Raw genomic sequence first — 12,266 nt, 5'->3', positions numbered from 1 at the left:
AATTAAATGTCCATTACGTGCTGCAATTTAAAAAAAATAGTTCAATACTTCATAAAAGGACCCAAAATCTGGAGCTCCCTGCCAGAAATCTCCAGAGCCACCCTCTCTACCAGCATCTTCAAAACTACTGTAAAAAAAAAAAGAAAAAAACTTTCACTAACATAGCCCAACAACAGATAAACGTATGTTTTCATAGTCTCACTGCCACAAACATATGGAAAATATATTCTTATTCTCATAATCTATAATATATTGAATGTCTTCGAACTGTTATTCTAGAAACCTCATTACAGGTAATCATAAGCCAAACTGTAATCTTTGAATCAATTAAACTCAGTAAAAGTGTTTATTGTTAAAATCACTTGAGACTGTATGTATAAGAATCAGTTACAGTCTCTCTCCTCACTTAACAACGGAGTTCCGTTCTTAAGACCACCTCAGTAAACGAATTCGTCGCTAAGTGAGGAGCATACTATAATGATAGTTGGTTTGTGTCAGCCAACTCTGATATTGTTTCAGTGTCACCTTTGCACCTTTTATAACATTTCTGGTTTATTTTTAAATATTCATACAGTAATGTACTGTACAGCAGGGCCCTGCTTTACGGCGTTTCACTTTACGGCGTTCTGCTAATACAGTCATTTCAAATTATGACCAAAACTCGCTGTACGGCTCCCCCCACCTGACTTTCTAATACGGTCACTGCGCCCCACCTTGTTTGTTTACATTCTTCGTGAGCTCAGTAAGCACTAAGTCTCTCCATTTTGTCTGGAAACTCCAAAATTTCAAATGTTTTTAAAAGTTATTTCATATTTTATATATACTCTGATAATTATACTTATGTATACCTGTACTTAAATAAACTTACATACTGTGCTGGCATGCAGGTACACATTAAAATCAGTAAGAGTGTCTTATGTCTCCAGACGTCATATTAGTAATGATAATAATAATCATCGAGTCTCATTTAAATGTCGTATATTACGTTAAATACACATTTTCATTAATCCATCTATGATATTTTTTCAAAATTATATAATAAACACGATACATAACATAAAAAGATGATAAATACACCCCACAATAGAATAAATAAACATAAATATGAGATGTGGTAGCAGACGACTTGCACAAGTGACGCCATATTAGAAATGCTAATAATAATAATAATAATCACCGAGTCTCATTAAATGTTGTATATTACGTTAATATACACATTTTCATTAATCCATCTATGATATTTTTTTCAAAATTATATAATAAACACAATACATAACATAAAAAGATGATAAATACACCCTACAATAGAATAAATAAACATAAATATGAGATGTGGTAGCCAGATAACTTGTACAAGTGATGCCAAGAATAACATTTTCTCTAATCTAACATAAGAGAAAATGTGTTACTGGGGGTAATTGTAGAAAATTATTCCTTTCGTATGTATGTAAGTAAGTTTATTCAGGTATACACAAATACAGTTACATAGATTATCATACATAACAACATATGTGTAGAGAACCTAGGATAACCCAAAAAAGTCAGAGTGACTTATTTCCATTGCCTTCACTCAGAGCATCATTTCTTCTCAAAATGATGTTACATGAGAATGGGAGTGTTCTTCTTTATTTATTCTACCGTATCAATGTAGAGACAACCTGTACACAATGTAACTTGTACACAAACCAGACGTGTACACTTTGTTTACAAAACTTACCTTCGCCTGGTTTGTTTACATAACTCTGCGCCTGTTCTCTCTCATGCACTCATTCTTTCTCTCTCTCATTTATTCGTTTTATCTCATTTACTTACTCCTGACCCTACATTAAGACTACAAATATTTTAAGGTAAGTAATGAGTGAACTGTATATACATTTTATCGCTCTAGGATGCTTAAATGTAATAGAATATTATGTGTAGGTGGGTTGGCCTGGTATGGTAGCCCGGCTGACTACCATACATACCACACTTGATTTTTTACAATAAATACTACTCATCTCACCCTATATTTTAAGGTAAGTAATGAGTGAACTTTATATACATTTTATCGCTCTGGGATGCTTAAATATCATAGAATTGTATGTGTGGGTGGGGTGGCCTGGTATGGTAGCCTGGCTGACTACCATACATACCACACTTGATTTCTTACAATAAATACTACTTGTCTCACCCTAGATTAAGACTATAAATATTTTAAGGTAAGTAATGAGTGCACTATGTGTGTATTGTACTTTTTTATTGTTTTTTGATGCCTGGTTCTATTGCTAACTTAATATATGTTAGTGTAAATTTGTTATCTAGTGTTTGTATGCATTTGTAAGTGGAAAAAAAGGGTGTTCCACTTTACGGCAGTTTCCGCTTTACGGCGGTAGCCTGGAACCTAACCAGCCATATAATTGGGGCCCTCCTGTATATTGTAATAAACAGAATAGAGGAAATCAGCTCTTATATACATTACTTAGGTATGCATACTGGTCAGTGAGCCCATCGTAAGTCTGAATCGTCGGTGTATGAGTACGTTGCTAAGTGAGGAGAGGATATATTGTCTTTTTAGTTTTAAGATAGGCTTGAGTTTGTCTGAAATACTCTGCATACCAAGAGGCTTCCTGCATGTACACGTAAATGTCACCCATCTTACTACAAAAATTTTGTCATGATGAAACAAATGTCTTTAATCTTTAACATAAGAGCCAAGTTGAAGGTGAAGATGTGCTTGGCGGCAGTATCTTGGTGTTACCGCATGGCACCAGTGCTTTCTTTTTCAAATTTTTCCTTATATATCTTTGGTTTGTTTTCAGTTTTAAACACTAGAACATGATTTTTCTATGGCCACTGGCTTTGTTATTGCTTTAGTACTCAAATTTTATCACACAAGGTCCTGTAAAATAATATAGTTAATATAGTTAATGTACGCTCACTAAACTGTGTCAGTTTATTACTGTTGGTAACGTGTATACACTGTACAAGCACTGTATGTGTTATTAGAATTCTTGCAGTGTGTTGAACCCCTTAAGACAAGGAATAATGCACAGTGTTGTTGCATATGACATATACACGTGGAGGTCCTCTCTTGGTGTGAGAACACACGTATTTTGAGCCTTTTTCTTCATGTCAGGTGGAGGAATTAGTGCTAAGTAGTGACTGTGATTGCCAGGCTTCAGACAAGATCAAAATTTGTCACTCTGGCAGCAGTGTGGTGTTGAAACCTTGTATTTTCATATTATGACAGCATATATGGGTCTGTTCCCAGCCTTGACTTTGTATATATTATACACATTTAGCATTGCAATATCAACAAGATATCAATCAACAAACACAGTTTACAAACCAGATTTGTTGACCAAATGCAAATTATTGATGTAATCAACGACAGGAGCTGGTTTCACAGTGGGTTAATTTGTTTCTCTGTTCACCTTACCAGTTTATTTCATTGCATGAGGGTAGAGGAAGAAAGGGATGGAGGGTAGTACGAGACTGTGTGGACTGATGTACATTTTTACACTTTACTAGTGAATATTGCATGTCATTATCACTTGTTTTACATTACTGATAATTATTGCATGTCATTATCACTTGTTTTACACTACTGACAAATATTGCATGTCATTATCACTTGTTTTACACTACTGAGAAATATTGCATGTCATTATCACTTGTTTTTCACTACTGACAAATATTTCATGTCATTATCTCTTCTTTTACACTACTGACAAATATTGCATGTCATTATCACTTGTTTTACACTACTGACAAATATTGCCTGTCATTATCACTTGTTTTTCACTACTGACAAATATTTCATGTCATTATCTCTTCTTTTACACTACTGACAAATATTGCATGTCATTATCTCTTCTTTTACACTACTGACAAATATTGCATGTCATTATCACTTGTTTTTCTACTAATGACAAATATTTCATGTCATTATCTCTTCTTTTACACTACTGACAAATATTTCATATCATTATGGTGTAGTGTGCTTCCCCAGCTATTTACAGTATTATTTTTGCATGAAATCAAGATATTTTAATTGCAAAATGTGGTAATTAGTATTAGTGCATTAGAAATATTGAAAATCACACTTTATTTGGCTTAGCAAAACCACAAACTGTAAAAACTAATTGACACTTTAGCACCAGTGTTGCCAACAGCAACACTGGCAATCCCATAGCCTGGCTGGCAAAGCTCTCGCTTCACACGTGGAGGACCTGGGTTTGATTCCCAGCAGGGTGGAAACATTTTGACATGCTTCCTTACGCCTGTTGTCCTGATCACCTAGCAGCAAATGGATACTACCCGGGTGTTAGTCGACTGGTGTGGGTCACATCCTGGGGGACAAGATTGAGGACCCCAATGGAAATAAGACACAGTCCTTGATGACACACTTCCTTTTTTGGATTATCCTGGTTGACTAACCCTCCGGGGTTAAAAATCCAAATGAAATCTTGTCTCTTAGCACATTAATTTTGGCCAACTTCAACACATCATAAAATGGTACATTTTTATCAGATTCCTCTCATTTTAGTCTTATTCCATTCAGAAAAATGTGCTTTTTCAAATTGCGAGATTGTTTTCTTTCATAAATGTGGATGTTTGTAATTCAGATGATTGTAAGTTGAAGACCAACTGTTCCTCTTTTATCATTGCCTCTAGAGTTGTTACCTCATATCAATACTGTAATATGACTGAATCATTATATTTAAGATTTTGTCTCTGACATTACTCAACCAAAAGTGCTGTGGCATAATTTTCTATCATCACTTGCTCTTTTCCTTCACTCCCATCTTTCCCTCACTCCTCTCCCTCTCTCCCACTTTTTTTTTTTTTTTACACAGGGTTTGACAAGGTTAGGTTAAGGATCCCTAGCTTTATTGACAAGCTATTTACAGGTTAAGGATTCCTAACTTTATTGGCAAGCTAAGAGCTGTTACCTACATCAGCTCATTTAAAAGCATTTTTATTGTTATGAAACATACAAGTAAGGAACAGGATGAAGTTGTAGCCATCTGTGGGCCAGCATTTTCATTTGATCAACTGACTTTATCCCTTTGACATCATTATGCTGTACGAATGTGTTCCATACTCGAGTCATCCTGGGTATATAGGATCTCAGATGGAGTGATGTTCTGGAGAAGGGTACAGCCAGAGTGAAGTTGCTGCTTTCTGCCTGTCTTGTGGCATAAAAGCTTGTTTCACGCTGTCCTCGAAATGGGTCCAAGTGTGGTACTTTGATAGTATTGGCCTTGTACGTAACAGTAAGGCCACCCACATCCCTCCTGTGTTGAAGGCTCTGCTGAAATGACAGATCTATCCAGGATGGGTCCAGGCGAGAGATGAGACGTCTTGCTCTGTTCTCTACTCTGTCAAGCAGTCGCAGGTGAGAGGGGGGCAGGCAAACCAAGAAAGTGGATCATACTCAAGGTGTGAGCGTACTTGTGCCTCGTACAGAATCTTGGAACCCCTACTGTCAAGCAGATGCGAGATACAGTGAAGTGCTGTAAGCTTCCTGGCTGCCTTGTTTGCAAGATTTACAGCATGGTTCTTCATGGTTAGTTTGGAGTCATATATCACCCCAAGGATATCAACTTCTTCTCTAGGTGCCAACACCCTCCCATTCATCCTTACTACTGCACCAGCATTACCATCATGGTGCCTAGAGATCATCATCATTTGTGTTTTCTCAGGTGCAAATGTTACTTGCCATCTATTTCTCCAGGCTGATATAGCTCTTAGCTGGTGATTGATGTAGCTTAGAGCAGCTGGCATTTCTTCTCTTGGATAAGTGAATGTCAGTGTACAGTCATCTGCATATGCATGGGATTCTGGGATGAGACGAAGAAGGTCGTTGAAGTAGATATTCCATAACAATGGTCCCAGCACGCTTCCTTGTGGAACACTTGCCCCAATAGGATGTCTTGCTGATTCTGTTTCATTGAGAACTACCCTTAGAGATCTACCGTGAAGGTAATCACTGAGGAGACATAGCGTAGAGCCTGCAATTCCCAGTGCTTGAAGTTTTGCTAAGAGGCCCTGGTGCCACACCCGGTCGAAAGCACCAGCAATGTCCAGTGCTACAACACAGCTGACTTTGGATTCATCCAGTGACTGGTGCCACTTAGTGGAGAGGTTTAACCCTTTGAGGGTTTTGGCCATACTAGTACGGCTTACAACCCAGGGTTTTTGATGTACTAGTACGCCTAAATTCTAGAGCCCTCAAATCTAGTGGGAGAAAGCTGGTAGGCATACATATGAAAGAATGGGTCTATGTGGTCAGTGTGCGCAGTATAAAAAAAAATCTGCAGCACACAGTGCATAATGAGAAAAAAAAAACTTTGACCGTGTTTTGGGAAAAAAAGAGCGACTTTGCACTGTATTCTCGTATGGTATTTATTGTTGTATTCTAGTTTTCTTGGTCTCATTTTATAGAATGGAAGACATATTACAGAAATTGAGATGATTTTGACTGGTTTTACAAAGAAAACTACCTTGAAATTGAGCTCAAAGTAGCAGAAATGTTCGATTTTTACCAAAGTTGAAAAGTAAACAATTCATGCCAAGCATCCAATACACGTCAACTGGTGTGTCTAATATTATTTCACAAGTGTGCTGATATTATTTATACCATTTCTACACTAATGCAGCAGTCTGCATAACAGTAAATCTTCTATTTTTTGTAAGAATAAAAATTGAAAGTGGAAAGTCAAAGAAATATAAGAGGGGCGTGGGGACGTGACTAACAAACAGAGGAAATGTTATTTTAGTGCCAGGAATGTCTTTCTTGTTTATTCTGGACCCTATTTGGAAATTGGCATCTTTTGAAATTTGTGTGAAATTGGCAAAATTGCTAAATTCTGACCACTGTATGGGATAGTTGAAATTGGTAAATAGGTGGTTTCTTGTACTCATTCAATAGAAAAAATGGAGTTCTAGAGAAGTAGTTAAGATTTTTGTCGACTAGTACACTGGAATTGGCCGAAAATAGGGCTCAAATTGGGCAAAATCGCCGATGCGTAAACATCGTCGAGACCGCTAACTTTGCAATAGCATAATTCCTTAAGTTTTCCATCAAATTTCACACTTTTGGTGTCATTATGATCGGGAAAAGATTCTCTATATTTTCATAAGAAAAAATAATTTTTTTTTTAAATTTGGCCGACCCTGAGAACAAGTCTCTGAGAGGGCCTGTCGACCCTGAAAGGGTTAAATCTTGTCCCCCAGGATGTGACTCACACCAGTCAACTAACACCCAGGTACCTACTTGCTTGCTAGGTGAACAGGGACAACAGGTGTAAGGAAACATGCCCAGTGTTTCCACCCTTGCCGGGGATCAAACCACAGACACTCAGTGTGTGAAGCGAGAGCATTGCATACCAGGCCACTGGCCACCATAAAACTCTCTTAATACCATTACATAATGTAATGGTCATGAATCAGTCACAACTCTTCATGCTTACAGAGCATGGAGAATTGTATATAATATAAATAACTTTTACTTACCTGTAACAACTTCCCATGCTAAATCTCCCAAGTTATTGACATAATATTAAAATTCATCTTACTGACTCCACCAGTCTTCATTTCAACCATTGATAATTTGTTCTAGCATTCTCCTTCCTTCCTTCACCCCCACCACCAGCACTGGTTTGATGGGACAGTTTCTCTCGACACAGCCTACAAAATTGGTTATTGTGATCTGAAATGGTACATGTTGGTATGGAAATGGAAGCGTCTTTTGCAAGGGCGTGCTGAGGTGGATTTTGCCAATACTGATGTGGCCGTGGCAGAGATGCAGGTGCAGAAACTGTTAGATGATGGCCAGCTGGCACATGTCACCCATGCGTACAATGGCACCTTCAATCTTGACCATGAAGCCAGGACCCTCCATGTCAGGTCAGTAGATGTGCTGTGCATTAGTCATTAACACACATGGTTATTTGTAGATACAGTGGACCCCCGGTTATCGGCTGGTTTGGTTATTGACCAACTCGGTTATCGGCTGGTTTTTAGGCACCTGGTTATCAGCTGGTTTTTCGGCACCTGGTTATCGGCCGTTCGCTTGGTTATCAGCCATTTTGGACGCGTCCATCCGCCGGCTGGGGCAGCTTGCGCTTCAGTTTGGTTTTGTCTCTTGGTGACTGAGGAAGCTTCTGCTCATACATCCAAACATTTCGCTTGTTTACCATTGTTTTTAGTGATTTTTCTTGCAGTGCAACTGTGAAATAAGTAAAGATGGCTCCAAAGAAAGTTCCTAGTAAAGTTCCTGTGGTAAAGAAAGTGAGAAACACTATGGAATTTAAGTGTGAAGTGATAGAAAAGTTTGAGAGTGGTATGAAGGTGGTGGAACTTGCCAGGATGTACAGCAAGAATAAATCATCAGTTACATCCATCCTGGCAAAGAAAGAACAAATCAAAGACACTAATGTTGCAAAAGGAGTAACTTTTCTAACTAGACAAAGGCCACCAGTAATGGAAGAGATGGAAAAGTTATTATTGTGGATTAAGGAAAAAGAATTAGTGGGAGACAGTGTTGTGGAGTTGATCACTTGTGAGAAGGCAAAGCAGTTGCATGAGGATCTTGCAAAGAAAATGCCTGGAACAAGTGCTGCAGTTTGTGAATTTAGGGCCAGCAAAGGATGGTTTGATAGATTTAAGAAGCGTAGTGGCATATACAGTGTTCTAAGGCATGGTGAGGCTGCAAGTTCTGACGAATGCGCAGCTGAAAAGTATGTTCACAAATTCCAGGACTATGTAAAGGCTGAAGGATTCGAACCCCAACAAGTGTTCAGTTGTGATGGAACAGGCCTGTTTTGGCAGAAAATGCCAAACAGGACCTACATTGCCCAGGAGGAAAAGGTACTGCCAGGACACAAGCCCATGAAAGACAGGCTTACTCTTTGTTGTGTGGTAATGCTAGTGGGGATTTCAAAGTGAAGCCTTTACTCGTATATCATTCAGAAAATCCCAGCGGGTTCAAGAAAAACAATGCCATGAAGAATAGATTATGTGTGATGTGGAAAGCTAATCATAAGGCATGGGTCACAAGCCAATTTTTCAAAGAGTGGGTTAATGATGTGTTTGGCCCAAGTGTGAAAAATACCTCCTGGAAAAGAAATTGCCACTCAAGTGCCTCCTGGTACTGGACTTGCAAGACCAAGTGTTTAGGGACTTCAGTTTCATCACAGTGAAGTTCTTGCCTCCTAACACCACTCCTCTCCTCCAGCTCATGGACCAACAGGTCATTTCTAACTTCAAAAAATTTTACACAAAAGCAGTGTTTCAAAAGTGCTTTGAAGTGACCTCGGACACTCAGTTGACCCTAAGACAGTTCTGGAGGAATCATTGGGCAATGAATGGATGTCTAGGGCAATTGGTATAAATTGCTTGTTAGACAGGTACTGCAAGGAACTTGCAATCCCATTCATTGATAACTGGAACCTATTCTTTGGCAAACGTGATATGTATGCAAGGGATGGGGTTCATCTCTCTGGGGATGGAGTGGTTGCATTAGCCAGTTCGATGGAGTGGGTAATTGATGACTTGTCTAGTAATTTAAACTGATAGATTGTAGAGGTATGGGTGTTTGTGGGAAACAATCAGGCTGCAGCATTAGGGTTAAAAACAGCAGTTATTACCAGGATACCTCAGGGATATGTTTAAAAGACAATATTCAAAATAAAGTTGCTAGTAATGGCAAATCAATTGATCAACAAACAAAGAGAGATAGTAGAGGGCAATGAGTGACTAGCTCCCTTAAGGTTTACTATACAAATAGTAGGAGTCTAAGAAATAAGATAGATAAGCTAAGATTACTTGCAAGTGTAGGTAATATAGATATTATTGGTATAACAGAGACCTGGTTCAACCTGAAATATAGAGAAATACCTTCTGAATGCAACATACAGGGTTATAAACTATTCCACACTGATAGGGCCAACAGGAAGGGTGGTGGGGTGGCGATGTATGTCAGAGAAAATTTAAATTGTTGTCTTAGACATGATATAAGATTAGAAACATCGAACGCAGAATCTGTTTGGCTACAGTTTCTCGAGGTACGTGACAAATTAATTTTGGGTGTGATTTATAGGCCCCCAAACCTTGATAGGGAGTGCAGTAAGCTGTTACGGGACGAAATTCATAAGGCATCTAGATATGAAAATGTTGTGATAATGGGAGATTTTATCTTTAGACAAATTTATTGGAACAATATGATAGGAAATCTTGAGTCTAGTGACTTTCTTGTTACGGTTCAGGATTGCTTTTTAGAACAGGTTGTGACAGAACCAACTAGAGGGAACAGTCTGCTTGACTTGGTTCTTGCCAACAAAGATTCACTAATTAATAATCTTGAGGTTAATGATGAGCTTGAGGAAAGTGATCACAAATCACTTAGTTTCAATATATCATGGAATTACCCAGATAACTGCAATCAAATCTCTGTCCCAGATTTCCACTTGGCCGACTTCATGGGACTGAAAAATTACCTGGGTGGGCTAAATTGAGATATCCTGACTTTGGGTCAGGTAGGTGATCTTGGTTGCCAATATGACGTTTCTCAGAGCATAGTTCTAGCTGCCCAGACAACTTTTGTTCCGAGTAGGGAAATTAGATCTAACAAAAATGATCCCAAATGGTTGAACAATAGATTAAAACATCTCATTGGTCAAAAGAGAGGTGCACATATAGACATATCAAAAGAGGGGATGGGCAGTTAAGAAATCAATATATTCAATTAAAGAGAGAAATAAAGAAAGGAATAAGAAAAGCAAAAAGAGATTATGAGGCTAAGGTCACAAGGGATTCAAAGACTAACCCAAAAGGGTTCTTTCAGGTGTACAGAAGTAAGATTAGGGACAAGATTGGCCCACTTAAGAGTAACTCTGGTCAGATCACTGACAGTGATAAGGATATGTGTTAAATTCTCAATACCTACTTCCTCTCAGTTTTCACCCAGGAAAATACTAGCGATATTCCTGAAATAATAGATTATGTAGAACAGGATGATAATAAACTATGCACGATTGCAGTAACTAGTGACATGGTCCTCAGACAAATAGAAAAACTAAAAACCTAACAAATCCCCAGGTCCTGATGAACTGTTTGCAAGGGTGTTAAAGGAATGTAAAGAGGAACTTAGCATACCTTTGGCTGATCTTTTTAACATATCACTACAAACTGGCATAGTGCCTGATAAGTGGAAAACAAATGTAATACCCATTTACAAGGCAAGTGGCTTCGAACTATAGACCAATAAGCCTTACCTCCATAGTGGGAAAATTTATGGAATCAATTACCGAAGCAATTCATAGCCATCTTGATAGGCACAGATTGATATGTGAATCTGAACACGGTTTTACAAAGGGGCTTTCCTGTCTTACGAATTTACTAACTTTTTTCACTAAGGTGTTTGAGGAGGTAGATCATGGTAATGAATATGATATTGTGTATATGGACTTCATTAAGGTTTTTGATAGAGTTCCACACCAGAGGCTACTGAGGAAACTTAAGGCGCATGGAATAGGAGGAGAAATTTTTTCCTGGGTAGAGGCAGGGCTGACAAATAGGCAGAGTTTGCATAAATGGGGAGAAATCAGAATGGGGGCACATCACAAGCAGTGTTCCTCAAGGGTCGGTGTTGGGCCCGTTGTTGTTCACAATTTACATAAATGACATAGATGAGGGAATAAATAGCAACATAAGCAAATTTGCTGATGACACCAAAATAGGTTGTCCAATTCAGCACTCTAGGATGATTTGAATAGACTGATGCAATGGCCAGAGAAGTAGCAGATGCAATTTTATATTGGCAAATGCAAAGTTCTAAATGTTGGACAGGTAAATAACCATGCCACATGTAAACTAAATTATGTAGATCTTAATACTACTGATTGCAAAAAGGATTTAGGAGTTCTGGTTAGCAGTAATCTAAAGCCAAGACAACAGTGCATTAGTGTTTGCAATAAAGCTAACAGAATTCTTGGCTTCATATCTAGAAGTATAAATAATAGAAGTCCTCAGGTTGTTCTTCAACTCTGTATATCCTTGGTTAGGCCTCATTTAGACTATGCTGCTCAGTTCTGGTCACTGTATTACAGAATGGACATAAATGCTCTGGAAAATGTACAGAGGAGGATGACAAAGATGATCCCATGTATCAGAAATCTTCCCTATGAGGATAGACTGAGGGCCCTCGAAAGGCGTAGAATTAGGGGGGATATGATCGAGGTGTATAAATGGAAAACAGGAATAAATAAAGGGGATGTAAA

General features: G+C 38.3%; 1 protein-coding gene across 5 annotated transcripts in view; it reads left to right on the top strand.

Annotated features, from left to right (window-relative positions):
• The window catches only part of LOC128696388 (uncharacterized), an 853,106-nt gene that overhangs the window by 303,713 nt on the left and 537,127 nt on the right, over window positions 1–12,266 (top strand). For all 5 annotated transcript variants that reach the window (XR_011392932.1, XR_011392933.1, XM_070092516.1 and 2 more), the window contains one exon: window positions 7,640–7,893. Coding sequence is in view for 3 of the 5 variants with exons in the window: in XM_070092516.1 (XP_069948617.1) it covers window positions 7,640–7,893 (254 nt within the window). In the remaining 2 variants the exon portion in view is untranslated. The remainder of the gene's footprint in view (window positions 1–7,639; window positions 7,894–12,266) is intronic.

The sequence above is a fragment of the Cherax quadricarinatus genome, chromosome 39 (assembly GCF_038502225.1).
Source record: "Cherax quadricarinatus isolate ZL_2023a chromosome 39, ASM3850222v1, whole genome shotgun sequence".
Lineage (NCBI taxonomy): Eukaryota > Metazoa > Arthropoda > Malacostraca > Decapoda > Parastacidae > Cherax > Cherax quadricarinatus.
The sequence above is the reverse complement of the archived record's forward strand: the minus strand, read 5'-3'. Positions and strand labels throughout refer to the sequence as shown.